General features: G+C 35.7%; 1 protein-coding gene across 2 annotated transcripts in view; it reads right to left on the reverse strand.

The window, feature by feature from the left end:
* The window catches only part of LOC128552865 (uncharacterized), a 42367-nt gene extending 18983 nt beyond the window's left edge, over window positions 1-23384 (reverse strand). The window contains exons 1-5 of one of the 2 annotated variants that reach the window (XM_053533936.1): window positions 23312-23384; window positions 18478-18570; window positions 17925-17968; window positions 16766-16960; window positions 16698-16708 (exon numbers count right to left, since the gene is read on the reverse strand). In XM_053533936.1, the coding sequence (XP_053389911.1) occupies window positions 16698-16708; window positions 16766-16960; window positions 17925-17968; window positions 18478-18570; window positions 23312-23335 (367 nt within the window). In that variant the 5' untranslated portion in view covers window positions 23336-23384. Of the gene's footprint in view, window positions 1-16697; window positions 16961-17924; window positions 17969-18477; window positions 18571-23311 lie in introns of both variants that reach the window. The other variant, XM_053533935.1, reaches the window with a different exon arrangement.
* Between the last annotated feature and the right edge of the window lie 2662 nt (window positions 23385-26046).

Consider the following 26046-nt stretch of genomic DNA (forward strand, 5'->3'; position numbering starts at 1 on the left):
AAAATAAGCTCAAAAACAAAAACTTTTGATGACCTATAGATTTTAAGGGCTTACTTATAATGTCACTTAGACTCTTTTCGAGCTCACAAAGTTTTTTAATAGTAAACAAAAATGACTGCGAAAATGTTTTAAGTGACATGGTTTTAGTAAGGTTAATTTTATTCAATGATTTCAAACACTACAAAAAACTGGGTACAAAATGATGAATTTTATGTCCCTTTAATAATAAAATATAAAATCACTCAGAATTTTGTCGCGCTTACCTTTTTGCAAATTTGTATCTATTTGGAGTGCGAAAAAGTTCTAAGTGACATTTTGATTAAAATTTCTTTTCTGTCAGACATTTCTTTAAACATTACACTAGATTAAAAAAAAAATAAAGTAGTTTTCAATCAGATTTAAAAATATTACAACAGCTGCCAGAATTATAAAGCAACAGGAATGTTTTTTCCTTCTCCTTTCATGAAATGCACTTAGCACTTTGTCGCATTCACCCCTCGCTATGAAGTTTCAACATTCTGGGTCAAGTGGTTCTCAAGTTACTAACCGGAAATGGTTTTCCATGTTCAGCCCCCTGTGACCTTGACCTTTATCTTAAAAAAACAAGAAAGTAGGTCACTAGGACAAGGTCACAGTCAAGTGACCCCTAATTACTAATGATCATAATTAAACAGTCTTGGAAATATGATCTGATAATTTTTAAAGTATTTATTCCTATATATTAATACCAGTATAACAAATGACCCCAGGGCAAGGCCTCTTTTTACACCAGAGGCATAATTTGAATAGTCTTGTTAGAGATCCACTAGGCAATGCTACATACCAAATATCAAAGGCCTAGGCCTTGACCTTTCAGACAAAAAGATTATTTCCCTATATCAGTCTATATTAAATTTAGGACCCTCTGGGCAGGGCCTCTTTTCACCCCAGGGGCATAATTTGAACAATTTTGGTAGAGGACCACAAAGCAATGCAACATATAAAACATCAAAAGCCTAAGCTTTGCAGTTTCAGACAAGAAGATTTTTACTTTTTTCCCCTATATAATTCTATGTAAAACTGGAGACCCCTAAGGGCCTCTCTCTTACATCGAACTAGCAGTTTCTGAGAAGACTTTGAAAGTGAACACTAATTTATATATAAATATACAGAGAATTAAAATCTATTGCTTTATACATATGGAAAGTGATAACACTCTGATGGCAATAGATTTTGTTTGATAAACTTGGTAGAGAGCCATCAAAGGAACTAAAAACAAGAGGGCCATAATGGCCCTATATCGCTCAATGATTTTAATTGCTTGTTTGAACAAATTTCTTTGCTAAAGCTTCTTAAACAAAGCAAAAACAAGAGGGCCAAGATGGCCCTAGGTCGCTCACCTGAGAAACATACTATAACAGTGTAAACATGTTTAACCTAGTGATTTCATGGAAACAAATAATTTTGGCCAATTTTCATTAAGATTGGACTAAAAATGTGGTCTCTTGAGTTTAAACAAGTATTTTCTTAGATATGACCTAGTGACCTAGTTTTTGACCTCAGATAACCCATATTCGAACTTGACCTAGATTTTATCAAAGCAATCATTGTGACAAAATTTTATGAAGATCAACTGAAAAATACAGCCTCTATCGCATACACAAGATGTTTCTTTGATTTGACCTAGTGACCTACTTTTTGACCCCAGATGACCCATATTCAAACCCGACCTAGATTTCATCAAGGCAATTATTCCGACCAAATTTCATGAAGATCAATTGAAAAATACAGCCTCTATCGCATACAGTTTTTTCTTTGATTTGACCTAGTGACCTAGTTTTTTGACCTCAGATGACCCATATTCAAACTCGACCTAGATTTCATCAAGGCAATCATTCCGACCAAATTTCATGAAGATCAATTAAAAATACAGCCTCTATCGCATACACAAGGTTTTTCTTTGATTTGACCTAGTGACCTACTTTTTGACACCAGATGACCCAAATTCATATTCGAACTTGACCTAGATTTCATCAAGGTTATCATTCTGACAAAATTTCATGAAGATCAGTTGAAAAATACAGCCTCTATCGCACACACAAGTTTTTTCTTTGATTTGACCTAGTGACCTAGTTTTCGACCCCAGATGACCCATTTTCAAAGTCGGCTTAGATTTCAACAAGGTTATCATTCTGACCAAAATTCATGAAGATCAATTTAAAAATACAGCCTCTATCGCATACACAAGGTTTTTCTTTGATTTGACCTAGTGACCTAGTTTTTGACCCAAGATGACCCATTTTCAAACTCGGCCTAGATTTTATCTAGGCGATCATTCTGACCATAACTCATGAAGATTAATTGAAATATACAGCCTCTATCGCATACACAAGGTTTATCTTTGATTTGAACTAGTGACCTAGTTTTTGACCCCAGATGACTTATTTTCAAATTCCGCATAGATTTCATCAAGGTTATCAATCTGACCAAATTTTATGAAGATCAGTTGAAAAATACAGCCTTTATCGCATACACAAGCTAAATGTTTGCCAGACGACAGACGACAAACAGACGACGGACGCCGGACATCGAGCGATCACAAAAACTCACCTGAGCGAGCTAACTAGGTGAGAAGGTCATGGTAAAGATTCTTCAGGGTCTCCACTTAGCTGAGAAAATGAAATTCCCTGACTTTTCACTGACTAAATCGTACTTTTCATTGACCGATACCAATATTTTTTCGGCCTCCTCCTCCCCTACAGGCATCCAATCCACGCTTTTACATTCATTTTTCTTCAGATATAACAAGCTTTCATTAACAAATACAAAAACATGAGGGTCATGATGACCCTGGATCGCTCACCTGAGTAATATGAGCTCCATGTTTCAAATGTCAAACTGATGATAAAATAATAAAAAAGTCAGTAGGTCACATTCATGGTCAATGTAATTCAGTTTTACGATTTGTATGCAAAACTGTGTATGTCATCAAATTTCAAGGCTGTATCTTTAAAAAACAAAAAAGTAGGTCAGTAGGTCAAGGTCACAGTCAAGTGACATCATATGACTTGGGGTCATCAGGTAATTATAATTAAACAGTCTTGGAAATAGGATCAGATGATTTTTTAAGTATTTTTCCTAATAATTATATAACTCACATAATAACTAAGTGACCCCAGGGCGGGACCTCTTTTAACCCAAGGGGCATAATTTGAACAATTTTGGTAGAGGACTACTAGACAATGCGTCATACCAAATATCAAAAGCCTAGGTCGTACGGTTTCAGACAAGAAGATTTTTAAAGCTTTTTCCTGAATAAGTCTATATTATACTTGAGCCCCCAAGGGGTACAATTTGAATAATTTTGGTTGAGGACCATAAGACAATGCTACAAACCAAATATCAAAGGTCTAAGTGTTGTGGTTTCAGACAAGAAGATTTTTAAACTTTTTTTCCCATATAAGTCTATGTAAAACTTGTGACCCCCGGGGCGGGGCCATATTTGACCTAGGGGATAATTTGAACACTCTTGGTAGAGGACCACTAGATGATGCTACATACCAAATATCAAAGCCCTAGGCCATGTGGTTTTGTACAAGAAGATTTTCAAAGTTTTCCCTATATAAGTCTATATAAACCATGTGACCCCCGGGGTGGGGCCATATTTGATCCTAGGGGGATAATTTGAAAAATCTTGGTAGAGGACCACTAGATGATGCTACATATCAAATATCTAAGCCATAGGCCATGTGGTTTTGTACAAGAAGATTTTCAAAGTTTTCCCTATATAAGTCTATATAAACTATGTGACCCCGGGGCGGGGCCATATTTGACCCTAGGGGGATAATTTGAACAATTTTGGTAGAGAATCACTAGATGATGCTACACACCAGATATCAAAGCCCTAGGCCCTGTGGGTTTGGACAAGAAGATTTTAAAAAAATTTCCTTATGGTTACCATGGCAACCAGAGTTCTGCATGGAATTCAATTCTTTGAACCATTTTGAAAGGGGGCCACCCAAGGATCATTCCTGTGAAGTTTGGTTTAATTCTGCCCAGTGGTTTACAAAAAAAAAAGATTTTTTTAGAAATTGTTGACGGACGATTAATAACAAAATTGATCAAACACATCTAAATTATGTTTATACACAATTACACCAAAATGTGTTTGGAAATACATATAAATAGTGCTTGAAGACTGCCATAGCCACTGAATATTTTAAAAATCGGCACAGAATTTCATTTTTCCCTGACTTTTCATTGACTTTTCTAAAATTTCATTTTTCACTGACCATTATCAAGATTTCCCTGACAATTCACTGACCTTGAAAAAAAATCATTTTCCCGTGACTTTTCAAGGTAGGTGGTAACCCTGTTCTTCAAGATAAGTACTGAAATCTGTTAAAATATTATACAAATCTCTTTGCTGTAGCTTCAAAAACAAGAAAGTAGGTCCGTAGGCCAGGGCTAAGAACATTAAAGAAAAGTATTGAAATCTTTATCGAAAGTTACTGACGTGGTCAAAATTTCTATGCTGTTATGATCCGTGAGCAAAACTGTACATGTCATCCAAATTTCAAGGCTATATGATAAAAAAATTAAGTAGGTCAGTAAGTCAAGGTCACAGTTAAGTGACCCTAATTACTTGGGGTCATCAGGTAAACGTTATTAAACAATCCAGGAAATACCAGATAATTTTTGAAACATTTTTTCCTACATAACTCATAAAAGTGACCCCCATGGCGGGGCCTCTTTTCACCCCAGGGGCATTATTAGAACAATCTTTTCAGAGAACCACTAGGAAATGATACATACCAAATATCAAAGGCTTAAGCCTTGAACTTTAAGATTAATTTTTTATTATTTTTTTCCCTATATAAGTCTATGTAAAACTTGGGGCCCCCGGGGCAGGACCTCTTTTCACCACAGGGGCATAATATGAATAATTATGGTAGAGGACAATTAGACAATGCAACATACCAAATATCAAAAGCCTAGGCCTTGCAGTTTCAGGCAAGAAGATTTTTAAAAGTTTTTTCCTATATAAGTCTGTGTAAAACTTGGTACCCCCGGAGCGAGGCCTCTTTTCACCCTTGGACATAATTTGAACAAACTTAGTAGAGGACCACAAGGTAATGCTACATACCAAATATCAAAGGCCTAGGTCTTGTGGTTTCAGACAAGAAGATTTTTAAAGTTTTCTTCCATATAAGTCTATGTAAAACTTGGGACCCCCGGGGTGGGGCCTCTTTTCACCCCAGGGGCAAAACTTGAATAAATTTTATAGAGGACCATTAGATGATGTCACATGCCAAATATTGAGGCTCTATGCCTTGTGGTTTTGGTCAAGAAGATTTTCAAAGTTTTCCCTATATAAGTCTATGTAAATCATGTGACCCCGAGGGCGGGGCCATATTTGACCCTAGGGGGATAATTCTAACAATCTTGGTAGAGGATCTCTAGCTGATTCTACAAGCCAAATATAAAAGCCCTATGACCTGTGGTTTTGGACAAGAAGATTTTTATTCTACATGGAATTGAATTCTTTGAACAATTTTTAAAGAAGACCATCCAAGGAACATCCTTGTGAAGGTTCATAAAAGTTGGCCTGGTGGTTTAGGAAGAGATGTTGTTTAAAGGAAAGTGTGGACGGACGGACGGACGGACGAACGAACGTACGGACGGACGTCGGACGGTGAGCGATCAAAATAGCTCACCTGAGCCAAAGACATAACGTTAACATAATAACGTTGTGATGATTAATGCATTGCTAGTCATATTAGAATGAATTTTAAACTCTGAGGAAAATATCATGTTTGAAATACAGTTTTTATAATTCTCTTAAAACAGATACACTAACTAAGCCAAAGAATATAATTAATAAAGATACATTGTGATTGGCTAGCCATTTTTGTTCAGTGTAATTGTGAGTCTGAGAAATTACTAAAGTTAGAAAGCTTTAAAGAAATAAAATGGACAACAATTATGTGTTGTTTCTTAGTGTGATAAATATTTTCATGTATTATTGAAAAGATAATCAGCAGATAAAGCAGTTTCATTCGTTATGCTATGCTCAGTACACTTTTGATTACTGTGAAAGAAATTAAAGGGCCCACTTCTTGTGTCCAGCCATCAAACGCCATGTTGTTTTACTAGATACATGAAAAATATTTCCTTCTAAAGAAAAATAAGCTCAAAAACAAAACTTTTGATGACCTATAGATTTTAAGGGCTTACTTATAATGTCACTTAGACTCTTTTCGAGCTCACAAAGTTTTTTAATAGTAAACAAAAATGACTGCGAAAATGTTTTAAGTGACATGGTTTTAGTAAGGTTAATTTTATTCAATGATTTCAAACACTACAAAAAACTGGGTACAAAATGATGAATTTTATGTCCCTTTAATAATAAAATATAAAATCACTTAGAATTTTGTCGCGCTTACCTTTTTGCAAATTTGTATCTATTTGGAGTGCGAAAAAGTTCTAAGTGACATTTTGATTAAAATTTCTTTTCTGTCAGACATTTCTTTAAACATTACACTAGATTAAAAAAAAATAAAGTAGTTTTCAATCAGATTTAAAAATATTACAACAGCTGCCAGAATTATAAAGCAACAGGAATGTTTTTTCCTTCTCCTTTCATGAAATGCACTTAGCACTTTGTCGCATTCACCCCTCGCTATGAAGTTTCAACATTCTGGGTCAAGTGGTTCTCAAGTTACTAACCGGAAATGGTTTTCCATGTTCAGCCCCCTGTGACCTTGACCTTTATCTTAAAAAAACAAGAAAGCAGGTCACTAGGACAAGGTCACAGTCAAGTGACCCCTAATTACTAATGATCATAATTAAACAGTCTTGGAAATATGATCTGATAATTTTTAAAGTATTTATTCCTATATATTAATACCAGTATAACAAATGACCCCAGGGCAAGGCCTCTTTTTACACCAGAGGCATAATTTGAATAGTCTTGTTAGAGATCCACTAGGCAATGCTACATACCAAATATCAAAGGCCTAGGCCTTGACCTTTCAGACAAAAAGATTATTTCCCTATATCAGTCTATATTAAATTTAGGACCCTCTGGGCAGGGCCTCTTTTCACCCCAGGGGCATAATTTGAACAATTTTGTAGAGGACCACAAAGCAATGCAACATATAAAACATCAAAAGCCTAAGCTTTGCAGTTTCAGACAAGAAGATTTTTACTTTTTTCCCCTATATAATTCTATGTAAAACTGGAGACCCCTAAGGGCCTCTCTCTTACATCGAACTAGCAGTTTCTGAGAAGACTTTGAAAGTGAACACTAATTTATATATAAATATACAGAGAATTAAAATCTATTGCTTTATACATATGGAAAGTGATAACACTCTGATGGCAATAGATTTTGTTTGATAAACTTGGTAGAGAGCCATCAAAGGAACTAAAAACAAGAGGGCCATAATGGCCCTATATCGCTCAATGATTTTAATTGCTTGTTTGAACAAATTTCTTTGCTAAAGCTTCTTAAACAAAGCAAAAACAAGAGGGCCAAGATGGCCCTAGGTCGCTCACCTGAGAAACATACTATAACAGTGTAAACATGTTTAACCTAGTGATTTCATGGAAACAAATATTTTGGCCAATTTTCATTAAGATTGGACTAAAAATGTGGTCTCTTGAGTTTAAACAAGTATTTTCTTAGATATGACCTAGTGACCTAGTTTTTGACCTCAGATAACCCATATTCGAACTTGACCTAGATTTTATCAAAGCAATCATTGTGACAAAATTTTATGAAGATCAACTGAAAAATACAGCCTCTATCGCATACACAAGATGTTTCTTTGATTTGACCTAGTGACCTACTTTTTGACCCCAGATGACCCATATTCAAACCCGACCTAGATTTCATCAAGGCAATTATTCTGACCAAATTTCATGAAGATCAATTGAAAAATACAGCCTCTATCGCATACAGTTTTTTCTTTGATTTGACCTAGTGACCTAGTTTTTGACCTCAGATGACCCATATTCAAACTCGACCTAGATTTCATCAAGGCAATCATTCCGACCAAATTTCATGAAGATCAATTAAAAATACAGCCTCTATCGCATACACAAGGTTTTTCTTTGATTTGACCTAGTGACCTACTTTTTGACACCAGATGACCCAAATTCATATTCGAACTTGACCTAGATTTCATCAAGGTTATCATTCTGACAAAATTTCATGAAGATCAGTTGAAAAATACAGCCTCTATCGCACACACAAGTTTTTTCTTTGATTTGACCTAGTGACCTAGTTTTCGACCCCAGATGACCCATTTTCAAAGTCGGCTTAGATTTCAACAAGGTTATCATTCTGACCAAAATTCATGAAGATCAATTTAAAAATACAGCCTCTATCGCATACACAAGGTTTTTCTTTGATTTGACCTAGTGACCTAGTTTTTGACCCAAGATGACCCATTTTCAAACTCGGCCTAGATTTTATCTAGGTGATCATTCTGACCATAACTCATGAAGATTAATTGAAATATACAGCCTCTATCGCATACACAAGGTTTATCTTTGATTTGAACTAGTGACCTAGTTTTTGACCCCAGATGACTTATTTTCAAATTCCGCATAGATTTCATCAAGGTTATCAATCTGACCAAATTTTATGAAGATCAGTAGAAAAATACAGCCTTTATCGCATACACAAGCTAAATGTTTGCCAGACGACAGACGACAAACAGACGACGGACGCCGGACATCGAGCGATCACAAAAACTCACCTGAGCGAGCTAACTAGGTGAGAAGGTCATGGTAAAGATTCTTCAGGGTCTCCACTTAGCTGAGAAAATGAAATTCCCTGACTTTTCACTGACTAAATCGTACTTTTCATTGACCGATACCACAATATTTTTTCGGCCTCCTCCTCCCCTACAGGCATCCAATCCACGCTTTTACATTCATTTTTCTTCAGATATAACAAGCTTTCATTAACAAATACAAAAACATGAGGGTCATGATGACCCTGGATCGCTCACCTGAGTAATATGAGCTCCATGTTTCAAATGTCAAACTGATGATAAAATAATAAAAAAGTCAGTAGGTCACATTCATGGTCAATGTAATTCAGTTTTACGATTTGTATGCAAAACTGTGTATGTCATCAAATTTCAAGGCTGTATCTTTAAAAAACAAAAAAGTAGGTCAGTAGGTCAAGGTCACAGTCAAGTGACATCATATGACTTGGGGTCATCAGGTAATTATAATTAAACAGTCTTGGAAATAGGATCAGATGATTTTTTAAGTATTTTTCCTAATAATTATATAACTCACATAATAACTAAGTGACCCCAGGGCGGGACCTCTTTTAACCCAAGGGGCATAATTTGAACAATTTTGGTAGAGGACTACTAGACAATGCGTCATACCAAATATCAAAAGCCTAGGTCGTATGGTTTCAGACAAGAAGATTTTTAAAGCTTTTTCCTGAATAAGTCTATATTATACTTGAGCCCCCAAGGGGTACAATTTGAATAATTTTGGTTGAGGACCATAAGACAATGCTACAAACCAAATATCAAAGGTCTAAGTGTTGTGGTTTCAGACAAGAAGATTTTTAAACTTTTTTTCCCATATAAGTCTATGTAAAACTTGTGACCCCCGGGGCGGGGCCATATTTGACCTAGGGGATAATTTGAACACTCTTGGTAGAGGACCACTAGATGATGCTACATACCAAATATCAAAGCCCTAGGCCATGTGGTTTTGTACAAGAAGATTTTCAAAGTTTTCCCTATATAAGTCTATATAAACCATGTGACCCCCGGGGTGGGGCCATATTTGATCCTAGGGGGATAATTTGAAAAATCTTGGTAGAGGACCACTAGATGATGCTACATATCAAATATCTAAGCCATAGGCCATGTGGTTTTGTACAAGAAGATTTTCAAAGTTTTCCCTATATAAGTCTATATAAACTATGTGACCCCGGGGCGGGGCCATATTTGACCCTAGGGGGATAATTTGAACAATTTTGTAGAGAATCACTAGATGATGCTACACACCAGATATCAAAGCCCTAGGCCCTGTGGGTTTGGACAAGAAGATTTTAAAAAAAATTCCTTATGGTTACCATGGCAACCAGAGTTCTGCATGGAATTCAATTCTTTGAACCATTTTGAAAGGGGGCCACCCAAGGATCATTCCTGTGAAGTTTGGTTTAATTCTGCCCAGTGGTTTACAAAAAAAAAAGATTTTTTTAGAAATTGTTGACGGACGATTAATAACAAAATTGATCAAACACATCTAAATTATGTTTATACACAATTACACCAAAATGTGTTTGGAAATACATATAAATAGTGCTTGAAGACTGCCATAGCCACTGAATATTTTAAAAATCGGCACAGAATTTCATTTTTCCCTGACTTTTCCCTGACTTTTCTAAAATTTCATTTTTCACTGACCATTATCAAGATTTCCCTGACAATTCACTGACCTTGAAAAAAAATCATTTTCCCGTGACTTTTCAAGGTAGGTGGTAACCCTGTTCTTCAAGATAAGTACTGAAATCTGTTAAAATATTATACAAATCTCTTTGCTGTAGCTTCAAAAACAAGAAAGTAGGTCCGTAGGCCAGGGCTAAGAACATTAAAGAAAAGTATTGAAATCTTTATCGAAAGTTACTGACGTGGTCAAAATTTCTATGCTGTTATGATCCGTGAGCAAAACTGTACATGTCATCCAAATTTCAAGGCTATATGATAAAAAAATGAAGTAGGTCAGTAAGTCAAGGTCACAGTTAAGTGACCCTAATTACTTGGGGTCATCAGGTAAACGTTATTAAACAATCCAGGAAATACCAGATAATTTTTGAAACATTTTTTCCTACATAACTCATAAAAGTGACCCCCAGGGCGGGGCCTCTTTTCACCCCAGGGGCATTATTAGAACAATCTTTTCAGAGAACCACTAGGAAATGATACATACCAAATATCAAAGGCTTAAGCCTTGAACTTTAAGATTAATTTTTTATTATTTTTTTCCCTATATAAGTCTATGTAAAACTTGGGGCCCCCGGGGCAGGACCTCTTTTCACCACAGGGGCATAATATGAATAATTATGGTAGAGGACAATTAGACAATGCAACATACCAAATATCAAAAGCCTAGGCCTTGCAGTTTCAGGCAAGAAGATTTTTAAAAGTTTTTTCCTATATAAGTCTGTGTAAAACTTGGTACCCCCGGAGCGAGGCCTCTTTTCACCCTTGGACATAATTTGAACAAACTTAGTAGAGGACCACAAGGTAATGCTACATACCAAATATCAAAGGCCTAGGTCTTGTGGTTTCAGACAAGAAGATTTTTAAAGTTTTCTTCCATATAAGTCTATGTAAAACTTGGGACCCCGGGGTGGGGCCTCTTTTCACCCCAGGGGCAAAACTTGAATAAATTTTATAGAGGACCATTAGATGATGTCACATGCCAAATATTGAGGCTCTATGCCTTGTGGTTTGGTCAAGAAGATTTTCAAAGTTTTCCCTATATAAGTCTATGTAAACCATGTGACCCCCAGGGCGGGGCCATATTTGACCCTAGGGGGATAATTCTAACAATCTTGGTAGAGGATCTCTAGCTGATTCTACAAGCCAAATATAAAAGCCCTATGACCTGTGGTTTTGGACAAGAAGATTTTTATTCTACATGGAATTGAATTCTTTGAACAATTTTTAAAGAAGACCATCCAAGGAACATCCTTGTGAAGGTTCATAAAAGTTGGCCTGGTGGTTTAGGAAGAGATGTTGTTTAAAGGAAAGTGTGGACGGACGGACGGACGGACGACGGACGGACGAACGAACGTACGGACGGACGTCGGACGGTGAGCGATCAAAATAGCTCACCGTGAGCCTTTGGCTCAGGTGAGCTAAAAACCAATATTTTTTTGTGTGCGTATGTGTGAAATTACTTTAAAATAAGTTTCTAAACAGAAAATTTTAAAGGTCTCCGCTGTAAATATGTTGGGAAAATCATTTAAGGTTTAGAATTAGGCCTTGAGAAACAAAAATCAAATAACTCCAAATCATAGAAAGAAAGAGTTGTTTGACACGAAAATTGAACAGCATGTAAAACATGTATGTTATTTTACGAAACAAGTGTCAGTATACTGATATAAACATTGAATTCCAGAAAAGGACTGCCTAAAGGGGCCCCACTTCCAGACAGTCAAACGCCTTTAAAAACTCACCTTTTTCAAAGAACTGTTACACGTGATCGTTCTGATGCATTTGCAATAGCGTGCTAGTGGTGAAAATTCACATAACAAGGTGGAACACAGTTTTCAGCGATTGTTTATCTTTATTTCTTTACAAATGGTATTCATTTTCAAAGGGAGGCAACTTTTTCCTAATATTTTAAGTACAAATGGCATTCAGTTTTCAAAGGGAGACAACTTTTTCCGAATATTTAAAGTATTCGTTGAGAAAAAGTTGTCTCTCTTTGAAAGTGAATGCCATTTGTAAAGAAATAGAGATAAACAATTGCTGAAAACTGTGTTCCACCTTGTTATTTGAATTTTCGTAACTCGCACGCTATTGCAAATGCATCAAAACGAACATGTGTAACAGTTCTTTGAAAATAATGAGTTTTTAAAGGCGTTTGACTGTCCGGAAGTGGGGCCCCTTTAGGCAGTCCTTTTCTGGAATTCAATGTTTATACCAGTATACTGACACTTGTTTCGTAAAGTAATATACATGTTTTACATGCTGTTCAATTTTCGTGTTAAACAACTCTTTCTTTCTATGATTTGGTGCTGTTTCACTTTTGTTTCTCAAAGCGTATTTCTAAGCCTTAAGTCCTCTGCCCACATCCCAATGCCCCTGAAAATCTTGAGGAGCACAAAAAAGTCCCGATTTATGTAATGGGGCCTCCATGGCCGAGTGGTTAAGGCTGCTGACCTCGAATCACTTGCCCCTCACTTATGTGAGTTCCTGCCTCACTTTGGACGTTGGCTTCTTCATGTGAGTAAGCCATATGGCTTACAGAAGGTTTTCGGTTCTACCCAGGTGCCTGCCTCTGATGAAATAGTGCATGGAGGGGCACCTGGGGTCTTCCCCCACCACCAAAGCTGCAAAGTTGCCATATGACCTATAATTGTGTTGGTACCAAACAAAAAATAACAAAAAAAACTTTATGTAACACATAGAAAACATAGAACCAAAACCATTAATCGCTATGTTTTGATGCATCTGAATAATTTGAAGTGAAAAACATCGTTAAGAAGCTTTAATGCATAAGACAAATTTTTGTGAAATGATGGTGAGTGTTAACATTAACTCTACCCAAACACGTTGAGAAAATAAAATTTTCTTTTCAAAATAAATCCTCACACTCACAAACTTTAATGTAAAAATTAACATGGTTACAAAACAAGAAACTATCGATAAAACCGATGGATGTTCCCCAAAAGTATGGTATTGCATATTACAAGCAAAGAAGCAGGATTTATTGACTGGACACATGTCCTATTAGTAGTGAAACTTCCAAAGATGTTTCTTAAAACTGCAGCAAGCAGTTGACGAGAAAAGGTATACAAAGGATATTGGTATCTCCTCTTCGGAGTGATTTAGCTTTGTATTAATTTTTGCTATCAGCCAGAGGTTGCAAAGGAATACTTTGGTTAAGGATGTCACTATAGTGTACGTAGCTAATGTTGAATCATTATAAGGCAATAACACCGTGAAAGATCGTTCGTAAGAAACATGAAAATAATATTTGCATCTGCTTTTGGGAGTGAAACTTCCTATGAAGTTTTGCTCAATTCCAGCGAGAGGTTGCTGCAGAGTATTATGGACAAAAAATGGTACTTAGTATACTTATATTGAATAATCAAAAGACATAACTCAGTGAAAAATCATTGGACCTGAATATGAAGATAATATGCGCATCTCTTCCTATGAAGTTTTGTTCAATTCCAGCAAATGGTTGCTGGGAATTATTCCGAACAAGATATGACATACACATGGACAGACGAAGTGGCACCTGAGAAACACACCATAACAGTGTAAACATGTTTGACCTAGTGATTTCATGGAAACAAATATTCTGACCAAAAATCTTGAGGGTAAACAAGTATTTTCTTTAATTCGACCTACTGACCTAGTTTTTGACCGCACATGACCAAGATTCGTGCTTCTCCAAGATTCCATAAAACAAACATCTGACAAAGTTTCAGAAAGATTTGAGCAAAAAATGACCTCTTAAGTGTATATACAAGCTTTTCCTTTGATTTGATCTAGTGACCCACATTCGAAATCTTCCAAAACTTTAAACATCAATATAAACAATTTGACCACATTTCATGAAGATATGGTCATAGACGTGGCCTCAAGTGTTATCAAGTTTTTCATTTGATTTGACTGGATGACCTAGTTTTTGACCTAACATGACCCATATTCAAACCTGACCTTGAAGTCATTATGACAAACATTGTGATTAAATTCACCTTGCGACGAAGTTTTTGACCACAGATTACCCATATTCAAACTTGACCTATATTTCATCAAAGGAGCCATTCTGACTAAATTGTATGAATATCCAGTGTAAAATGCAGCCCCTATTGCGTACAAAACGTTTTTCTTTGATCTGACCATGTGTCCTAGCTTTTGACCATAGATGACCTATATTCGAATCTGACCTAGATTGCATCCAGTCAAATATTCTGATCAAATTTCATGAAGATCCGGTGTAAAATGTAGTTCCCATTGAATGCACAAGGTTTTTCTTTGATTTGACCTAGTGACCTAGTTTTTGATCCCAGATAAACCATACTCAAACTTGACCTTAATTTTATCAAGGCTATCACTATGACCAAATTTCATGAAGATCAATCAAAAAAATACAGCCTGTATCGCATACACAAGGTTTTTCTTTGATTTGACCTAGTGACCTAGTTTTTGACCCCTGATGATTCATATTTTAATTTGACCTAAATTTCATCAATACAATCATTTCTGACTAAATTTTATGAATATCCAGTGTAAAATGCAGCCCCTATTTCGTACACAATTTGATTTGATTTTGGTTTTACGGCGCACCAACACAGTATAGGTTATATAGCGCCAAACAGGACTACAAATTTTGATTTCACATCTCATTTACATCGAAACAAAACATGAGATATGGAATCAAAATTTGTATACCAACTGGAATCACAGAGTTACAGCAAAACCAAGTGTTAAGACCATATTAGTCGCCTCTTACGATCATGCAAGGGTAAGAAAGTGGTTCCAATTTTATTCATACACAGATCGCCCCAGAACCACACGGGGTATTTCGTACACAAGGTTTCTCTTTAATTTGACCGGGTGACCTAGTTTTTTATCCTAGATGACCCATATTCAAACTCGACCTAGATTTCATCCAGACAAATACTCTGATCAAATTGCATGAAGATCCGGTTTAAAATGCAGTCCCTATTGCATACACAAGGTTTTTCTTTGATTTGACCTAGTGTCCTAGTTATTGACCCCAGATGACCCATATTCGAACTTGACCTAGATTTCATCAAGCAATCATAATATGGTTAAAGAAAGAAGACAACTCAAGTTTGCAACGCGTTTCGTATTAAGATACTTCTTCAGGCAAACATACAATGTATCAATGTATACAAACATATGTATGACGTCATGACGTCAGTTACCATGACATCATAACGTAAAAGTATGACGTTACGTTTGGCGCACTATTTCAATTATATACAGTCCAGAAAAAAAGCAAAATAACCTATAGTTTTAAGAACAATATTAACGTAAAAAATATATCATACATAATTCTTATGTATTTTTACAAGCAATCATGCAATCATTCTGACCAAAATTTATGAAGATCAATTGAAAAATACAGCCTCTATCGCATACACAAGGTTTTTCTTTGATTTGACCTGGTGACCTAGTTTTTAACCCCAGATGGCCTAGTTTTTATCAAGGCAATCATTCTGACCAAATTTGATGAAGATAAATTGAAAAATACAGCCGCTATACAAGCTACATGTTGACAGACAGACAGACAGACGACGGACGCCGGACATCGAGCGATCACAATAACTCACCTGAGCATTGCTCAGGTTAGCTAATAAAACCAAAGGGTTAATACAAAAACTTTCACTTTCCAAAATAAAACAAAACCTTAAGACTGTAACCTCCTTTTTTCCGAAATTAAAGCGCAAGGTAACCATTTTAATTTTCTTCCCTTTACAGAATTAAACTTAAACCTATATTAATTCTCCTTCTCTGGAATACAACACCATGGTTAAAATCTCAACATCTTCCCTTTCCAGAATTAAACTTAAGCATACAACCTATATTTATTCTCCTTCTCTGGAATAAAACCCCATGGTTAAAATCTCAACTTTCTTCCTTTTCCAGAATTAAACTTAAGCATACAACCTATATTGTTTCCCTTTTTCCGGAATAAAACTCCATGGTTAAAATCTCAACTTTCTTCTTTTTCCAGAATAAAACCTCCTGCTTACCTAAAAATTCAATTTTCTCTATGGAAATCAACCTAATCATTATTATGAAAATGCTTTCCAATTGACTTGTTTAAGAAAAGCATTTTATGATGTTTATCTGAAACATACATTACTAATTTCATTTCCTCTTTTGTTATCCTAATACATTCTTACACAGTTTATATCTGCTAACATTATCTTTATATATTTTGAGATATCAGCTTACCGTCTGAGTCCGAGTCTGATGAATCTTCATCTTGGTCCGAGTCTGATGAATCTGAGTTTGATGAATCTGAGTCTGATGAATCTGAGTTTGATGAATCTGAGTCTGATGAATCTGAGTCTGATGAATCTGAGTTTGATGAATCTGAGTCTGATGAATCTGAGTCTGATGAATCTGAGTTTGATGAATCTGCGTCTGATGAATCTGAGTCTGATGAATCTTCATCGCTTGATGCACTTCTACGCTCAACTTGACCCAGCCCTTGCCTGTGAAACATTTTCACATAATAAGTTTGTTTGGGCAACTGTTATCTTCTACATACAATTATTTTAGCATAACTTTAAAATGTTTATCAGATTACTCCTTGCAAAATCGTTTGGGAAACAACAAGACTGAAATACCAATGGATGAACACAAAATAACAAGAAAACATCCATTTACATCTTAAAGGGACCACAATTTTAGGCGAAAAATAATTTCTCTATTTTTTTTCTTAAAAAGTGATCACGTACTCTGAAAGTGACTACTAGTACAAACATATTGATGAAAGATTTTTGAATGATATACTTATAATTAACAAGTATATTGTGCAGATGGTAGTTAACGTTTCAATGTTTTTGAAACTAGAATTGTGTCCATAGGACATGGATGCCCTTACATACTGTGCCATCCTCTAGCAAAAAAGATTTAAGAGCCATATATTTCGGGACATACGGATGGACAGTAGAAAATTAACATTCTTCTTGCATTTTTACTAATACTTAACTTCTTAATCACTTTTCAGTGTCACATATACATTCTATGCCAAATTTGGAGGAAATGAACATATTGAAACATTTCACCTCAACTGTGGGCGGATAGCACATAGAAAATGATGACTAAAACAAGGCAATTTCACACGACAGAAAAGGCTTGATTAATGAACTATTTGCTTCATATAATTAATATATATTTCTCGCTTTTACAAGACTAGTCTGGACAAAAAACAATATATATTTTTCAGAAAGTTTTCATTGTAATACTGAATAGAACCCATCTATCTTGGAATAGCTGTACCATGATATAATATTACCTAATTTGATTTATATTTATCTTTGACCTTGTAAATGGTCTTCACATTTTACAAACTTATTTGTGGGAAATAAAAGACTCGCAACTAGGCTTGTAAAAAGCAACTATAATATTTATCGAAGAGAAAATGCTCTAAATATCATTCATGTTGGTACTTACTTGGAGATACACATCCCCATACTACAGAATTCTCCTTGATTACACTGAAGTATAACATAGTATGAGAGACTTTAGTACATTTAAATAAATTAATAAATCAATGCTTTATTTAGTTTATACAGAATTTATTTTAGGTTGATTGTGAAGGAAATTCTACAACTTATATTAATCACTCCCGACACTTCATTCCTGATGGAATCCATCACCGCAAGGGTATGAGAGAAGAGAAGCCAGTTTTCCTTTTAATGCTGAGCGTCCAGCTAGGGAGCAACTGGTATCATTTTTCACGTCTTTGGTATGACGCGGCCAGGGATCGAACCCACAACCTCCCGTACTCGAAGCGGACGCTCTACCACTAGGCTATCGAGGCGGTTAAATACTTTATCTAAAATAATATGTCTTAGTCAGTGGTGAAAGGCCGTTCTATTTTATAGAAATGATTGTGAGGTTTTAAAATGCTTTTTCAAGCAATGCTGCTAGTCATTAACTTCAGTTCATAAAATCCTGTGACAATGTAAGTGCGTCATTCTTTGAGCATATTGTAGAAATATACCTGCTCGTTTGAGTCACAGTCACCCACGAGCTTGGCGTTTGCCACAATCGTAGGACCTGTGAGAAAGGTCATAGCAAATGCCAAGCATACAACCTGAAATATGATTACATAAAAATATAAAAAGCAAAAAGTAAATTCTGTGCACTGGTATCTCTTGCCATAGCAGATAAATGTTTTACCCTTGAAACAGCATTCTCTGCTGACAAAAAGCACTTCAAGTCTTGAATGCACCTGAATTTTGGCCTCCATGAAAGTTACATATTATAGAAAGTTTGGTTGCAATAGCTTATTGCTTACTATATCATTCATGGAAAACCATTTCCTACTTTTAGTAATCACGACTTTGACACAAGCTACCTAAACTACAATCAAAAACATTAGTCACTATAAAAGCCTTCTATTTTTGTATTCTTGACCTTGACCAAGCAACCCAAAATACAAACTATCAGTGGGTCTTTAACCCTCCCCATTCGTCACACATGGGTGGTTCTTGGGAGAGGTTGATTGGGATAGCTCGTAGAATCTTAGAGTCAATGTTAAGAACAGTCACTACTTTAACACATGATGTGTTAGTCACCCTCATGGCCGAGGTCACTGCTATAATCAATTCCCGACCACTTGTTCCAGTTTCTAACGACCCAGATAATCCGGAAGTATTAAGTCCTTCTATGTTACTTACTTCTAAGGTTGTGTATGATACCACTAGTGTGGGTGATCTAGATGTTAAGTCCCTTTATGGTGCACAATGGAAAAGGGTCCAGTACCTTGCTGAGCAATTCTGGGGTAAATTGAGAAGAGAGTATTTGAATACTCTACAAAATCGTAGGAAATTGCCTTTATGCAAGCTTCCTAAATTCCCAATTTAATCACAATACCTTATTCCTTACTGAAGTTAGGGAAAGGCACTGAAAGTCAGTCTTAAGGTCCGTGTGCAAAACTGTATATGTCATTTATATTTCAAGGCTGTATCTTAAAACAAAAAAAGTAGGTCAGTAGATCAAGAAAAAAGTCAAGTGACGTCTAATTACTTAGGTCATCAGGTAATTATAATTAAACAGTCCAGGAAATATGACCAGAAAGTTTTTGAAATATTTTTCAGTATATAACTCATATAATACGTGACCCTCGGGGCAGGACCTTTTTTCACTCAAGGGGCATAATACTCCGGACAAGAAATGGTACTACAGTATACTAATGTTTAAGCATTTGCAACAGAGTAATGTCAGAGTTACCAACGTCCCCTGCCTGGGGACATTTTTACAAGACATATTGCATGCCAATACAACATATTCTAAGTAACAGGGCAACAAACTAACAATGTACATTAGTCATAACTATATATCATATAATTCATAAAGAAATTATGAAGTTTGAAAATATCTGGAAATCTATAATTGGTAAATGCTTTCAAATTTTAAAGTTTTTTTTTAATTGATAAGGAAACATAAATAAAAATATGAATATTTTATCATATTAAAGGGAGGTAATTTATAAACAAATGAAAAGCATGACACTTATCTATGGTACTAAAATAACTTGTTTTAAATCTTGATGTAGAGCTGCACTACATTATTAACCTAATGCGTTGCAATCATAGTATTGCTGCAATTACCTATATATACCATTAACTTACAACTTGTGCCCGGGTTTGCATTCTACAAGCTACAATTGTTAACAACAGCTTTTTATATCTATCAATACTAAACATAATTTCTTTTTTAAAACAGTGGGAAAAACTGATATAAAACATATGTATTGAGTATTGTACTTTTTCATATAAAAGGGAGGTAATTTCATGTATATAAAAACAAAACAAAACAAAAGCTGTCACTATTAGTTACAAATGCCCCCAAAACCTGCCTAAGAATGCTACAGTTGTCTGCGCAAAATATGCCAAAATAGTTTAGGTGTAAATCATTTTGTGACCTTGACCTGAGAGACCCGGGTCATAAGCGTGAAACACCTTAATATAGTTAAAATTTGTGTCAAATTATTTTCAAATCACTTAATAAATGGCAGAGTTATGAACCAGACAAGAAAGAGACCATCTTAAACTACATCTCATTATGGTAAACATTAATGCCAAGTTATTCCAAAATCCCTTCATGGATGACAGAGTTATGGGTCGGACACAAAACAGACCCCGTTAACATCTGAAGTCTAAGTGTGACCTGACCTTGGAGCTAGGGGTCTAAGTCGTGCGCATGATATGTCGTCTTATTATGGTGAACTTTTATGCCAAGTAATTTTAAAATCTCTCTATGGAGTTAAAGCCCGGACAAGAATTAACAGGGACTCACGGACGGACTGACATACACACACGGACGGTCAGTGTGTTTTTGATATGTCCACTTTCCGGGGCATAAAAAGAAAGTAAACATAGTTGCCTGTGACCTTGACCTTTGCATCTGACACAATGTCTTGTAATGGTCAATATTTGTGCCAAGCTATCTGGATATACACCAATGCATAAAAAAGCTTACAGACCAGACAATTAGAGGGCCAAGATGGTCCTAGGTCTCTTACCTGAAAAAAAAAACCAAAAAAAAAAAAAAAAAAAACCCATACCATAACAGTGTAAACATGTTTGACCTAGTGATTTCATGAAACGAATATTCTGACCAATGCTCATTAAGATTGGACCAAAAATGTGGTCTTTTGAGTGTGAACAAGTATTTCTTTGATTTGACCTAGTGACCTATTTTTTGGCCCCATGTGACCTAGATTTCATCAAGGCAGCCATTCTGACTAAATGTTATAAAATCCAGTGTAAAATGCAGCCCTCTTTGCGTACAAATAGTTTTTCTTTGATCTGACCAAGTAATCTAGTTTTTAAACCTAGATGGCCCATATTCAAACCTGACCTTATTTTCACCCAGACAAACATTCTGATCAAATTACATGATGATCAGGCATAAAATGCAGTCCCTGTTGCATACACAAAATTTGTTTTATTTGATTTGACCTAGTTTTTGACCCGAGATTACCCAATTCAAACAAGACCTAGATTTTATCAATGCAACCATTCTGACTTAATTTCATGAAGATCCGGTGTAAAATGCAGTCCTATTGCATGCACAATTTTTTCTTTGATTTGACCTAGTGACCTAGTTTTTGACCCGAGATGATCCTAGATTTGATCATGGCAATTATTCTGACTAAATGTCATGAAGATCAGTTGAAAAATACAGCCTCAATCACATACACAAAGTTTTTCTTTGATTTGACCTAGTGACTTTGTTTTAGACCCCTGATGATCCGTATTCAAACTCGACCTATATTTAATTAAGGTAATAATTCAGACTAAATTTTATGAATATCCGGTGTATAATGCAGCCCCTATTGCATATACAATGTTTTTCTTTAATTTAATCGTGTGACCTAGTTTTTGACGCTAGATGACCCATATTCAAACTTAACCTAGATTTTATTCAGAAAAATATTCTGATCAAATTTCTTATGATCAGGCGTAAGATACAGTCCTAGTTGTATACACAATTTTTTAAAATTTGATTTAACCTAGTGACCTAGTTTTTGACCCAATATTAACCATATTCGAACATGACCTAGATTTTATCAAGGCAACCATTCTGTCTTAATTTCAAGAAGATCCGGTGTAAAATGCAATCCCTATTGCATACACAAGGTTTTTCTTTGATTTGACCTAGTAGCCTAGTTTGTGAAACCAGATGACCAATATTCAAACTTGACCTAGATTTGATCATGACAATCATTCTGACCAAAATTCATGAAGATCAATTGAAAATTACAGCTTGCACTGCATATACAAGGTTTTTCTTTGATTTGACCTAGTGACCTAGTTTTAGACCCAGATGATGCATATTCAGTCATGATTTAGATTTTATTAAGGCAGTCATTCTGACTAAAATTTATGAATAACCGGTGTAAAATGCAGTCTTTATTGCGTACACAAGGTTTTTCTTTATTTCGAACGAGTGACCTAGTGTTTGACCCTAGATGACCCATATTCGAATTTGACCTAGATTTCATCCAGCTAAACATTCTGATCAAATTTCATGAAGATCTGGTGTAAAATGCAGTCCCTTATGCATACACAAGTAATTTCAAAATCCCTTTATGAATGGACCCTGTTAATCTCTGACCTCTAATTGTGACCATGACCTTGGAGCTAGGGGTCTGTGTCTTGCACATGACACGTCGTCTCATTATTTGTAACAATTTTTGCAAAGTTATTTCAAAATCCTTTCATGGATGGCAAAATTATGGAACGGACACAAAGTGTGACGAACAGAAGGAAGGGCAGTGAAACGCACCCTATTTCTATGCCCTTTTTCTAAAAAGGCGGGGACCAATAATCAAAGGGCAATAACTTAGTGAAACAAGAACACTAACTAAGGCGGCGGCCATCCCTTGTCTACAACTGCTGGACAATATGTGAATAGTTATCGTTCAGATTTTTTAAGTACATAAACGGCCCCAATTTCGACAAAAATGCATATCAGAGTTATGTTTCTTGTCCCATATAGTCAACTAATGATGATAAACAATTAAGTTTCAAAGCTGTACCTCTTACAGCTTTTGAGAAAAGGTTGACCTAACAAAAATTTTAGCCAAGGAACTCAAATTTTCTAAAAATTATCTGAAATTCTGACCAGTTTCTAATGACTAAATGCTTATTGCTTGCAAATTCAGTGTAACAGCAAACATTAAGAAAAGCGCTGCAATCATCATCATATAACTCTAAGACTAGAATTTTGATAAATCAATATTCAATTAATAATTGTTACTGATAATGTTCATTGTTTGATAATACTGTTCATTAATCAAATTATTTACATAAAACAAAACTTACTGCACAAGATAATATCAGATTCATGTTCTTTCAGAAAGTGAACTACCAGACGACTGTAGGATATTTCTGAAAATAGGAAAACTATATACAATACTGCTAATAGCATTTTTCTTATGGGACTGGCCTCCAGATCGTTCAACAAAAAAATAAATATTTTTTTTACATACCGGTATCTGGAAATAAATGCTATATTTCTTAATGGCCTAGATTTTGGCAGTGGGCCAAGGGGTTTCTGTCTTCGCCAGCACAGTTGGGGCTAATGACCATCACAGTATGGCTCCAATAAACAAGGGTCATTGTGTATTGGAGAGTCAGTCTACCTTACAAGTGTATCTATTTGTGAGAAGGGGAAACGATGTAATTTATTTTAAATTAATGAATAACTGATAACTTTTAAAGTTATACTAGCTTTTTTGGCATTTCTATGTAAAGAAAAATATTTGTTGATCAAACACAAAAATAAATAAAATAATCAGAAACTTATTTTCACAATAATGAAATAATGAGAAACATACTTAAAGAAACATGCAAGTTTTTATTTTTTTCAAATTCTGTCTGGAGAATTGTGATTTTTCTGAAAAATGTGACTTTCACTCATCTAAAGCTTGTAAAATACTGTAAATAACATTTGTCTAAATTGAAAACAGAATGTGAATTTCAAAGTTACAAAGCAAAGCATGAAAAAAGTCCCTTTAGGCAACATACTGAAAATGAAAATTGAGTATAGATGGAACACAATAATTTTATATTCAAATAATGTTGATTACATGAATACATAAGAACTCAGGAAGTTTTCACTATACTGGTGTTTGTCATTATTATTTTCAATATTATTACTGTATCTTTTATCATCTTATATGTAATAAATAAATCATATAAGTTATTTATAGTACCAACAAAAGAAAATTACTCTTAAAAAAAAAAAAAAAAAAAAGAAATCTATATAATATAAGTCCACAAGAAACTCTTTACCAGGTAGAGATAGGTCAAAATACACCTAAAAATTGGATGTAACATGCATGTTGTACCACAGAAAAGTGGTCTCGATTTTTCTCTACGGCCAATAATAAAAAAGTTACAATAAAATCTATTTATAGTAAAAACAAAGGGACAGGGACGTAATTCTAAAAACAAGAGTGCCTCATGGTGGTGAACATTTGGTCCAAGTTACATCAAAATCCCCCAATGCATGAAGAAGAAACGCTCCAGACAAAGTCATTCTTGAATTTGACCTTTGACCTCTAAATATGACCTTGACCTTAGATCTAGGGACCTGGTTCTTGCGCATGACAATCCGTTTTATGTTGGTGAACATTTGTGTCAAAATCCCTCCATGCATGAAGAAGAAATGCTCTAGACAAAGTCATTCTTGTGTCTGACCTTTGGTCTCAAGTGTGACCTTGACATTAGACCCTGGGCTTGGGTTTTGCGCATAACATGTTGTCTCATCCAGGAAAATATTTGTGCCAACTGATATTTAAATCCTGTTTTGCATGACAAAGTTATAGACCGGACAGGAAAAAAATCCTACTGACCTTTGATCTCAAAGTGTGACCTTGACCTTTAAGCTAGGGTACTGGGTGTTGCGCATGACACGTCATCTCATCATGGGGAACATTTATGCCAAGCAATAATGTAATCCCTTGATGGATGACAGAGTTCTGGATCGGACAGGAAAAAAACCTTATTGACCTTTGACCTCCAATTGTGACCTTGACCTTTGAGCTAAGGGTCCGGGATTTGCGCATGACACGTCGTTTCATCATGGGGAACATTTGTGCCAAGTAATATTAAAATCCCTTAACGAATGTTATGAATGAGTTATGGACCGGACACGAAACAGACCCTGTTCATGCTATGTTAACATTTGACTGATAAGTGTGACCTTGATCTTTGAGCTAGGGGTCTGAAAGCTGTGCATGACACATCGTCTTATTATGAGGTACATTTGTGCCAAGTTATATTAAAATCCCTTCATGGACGGCAGAGTTATGGACCGGACAGGAAAAAAGCCCTGTTGACCTTTGACCTCCAATTGTGACCTTGACCTTTAAGCTAGGGGTCTAGGTTTTGCGCATGACACGTCGTCTCATCATGGGGAACATTTGTGCCAAGTAATATTAAAATCCCTTCATGGATGGGAGAGTTATGGACCGGAAAAGAAAAAAGCCCCGTTGACCTTTGAACTCCAATTGTGACCTTGACCTTTGAGCTAGGGGTCAGGGTTTTGCACACGACACGTCGTCTCATCATGGGGAACAACTGTGCCAAGTAATATTAAAATACCTTCATGGATGGGAGAGTTATGGACCGGACAGGAAAAAAAGCCCTGTTGACCTTTGACCTCCAATTGTGACCTTGACCTTTAAGCTAGGGGTCTAGGTTTTGGCATGACACGTCGTCTTATCATGGGGAACATTTGTGCCAAGTAATATTAAAATCCCTTCATGGATGGGAGAGTTATGGACCGGAAAAGAAAAAAAGCCCCATTGACCTTTGAACTCCAATTGTGACCTTGACCTTTGAGCTAAGGGTTCGGGTTTTGCGCATGACACGTCGTCTCATTATGGGGAACATTTGTGCCAAGTAATATTAAAATCCCTTCATGGATGACAGAGTTATGGACCAGACACGAAATTGCGGACGGACGGACGGACGGACAGACGGACGGACGGACGGACGGAATGACGGAAAAGCGCATTCCTATAGTCCCCGAAACTGGTTTTCAACCAGTA

Source organism: Mercenaria mercenaria, unplaced genomic scaffold (assembly GCF_021730395.1).
Source record: "Mercenaria mercenaria strain notata unplaced genomic scaffold, MADL_Memer_1 contig_3243, whole genome shotgun sequence".
Lineage (NCBI taxonomy): Eukaryota > Metazoa > Mollusca > Bivalvia > Venerida > Veneridae > Mercenaria > Mercenaria mercenaria.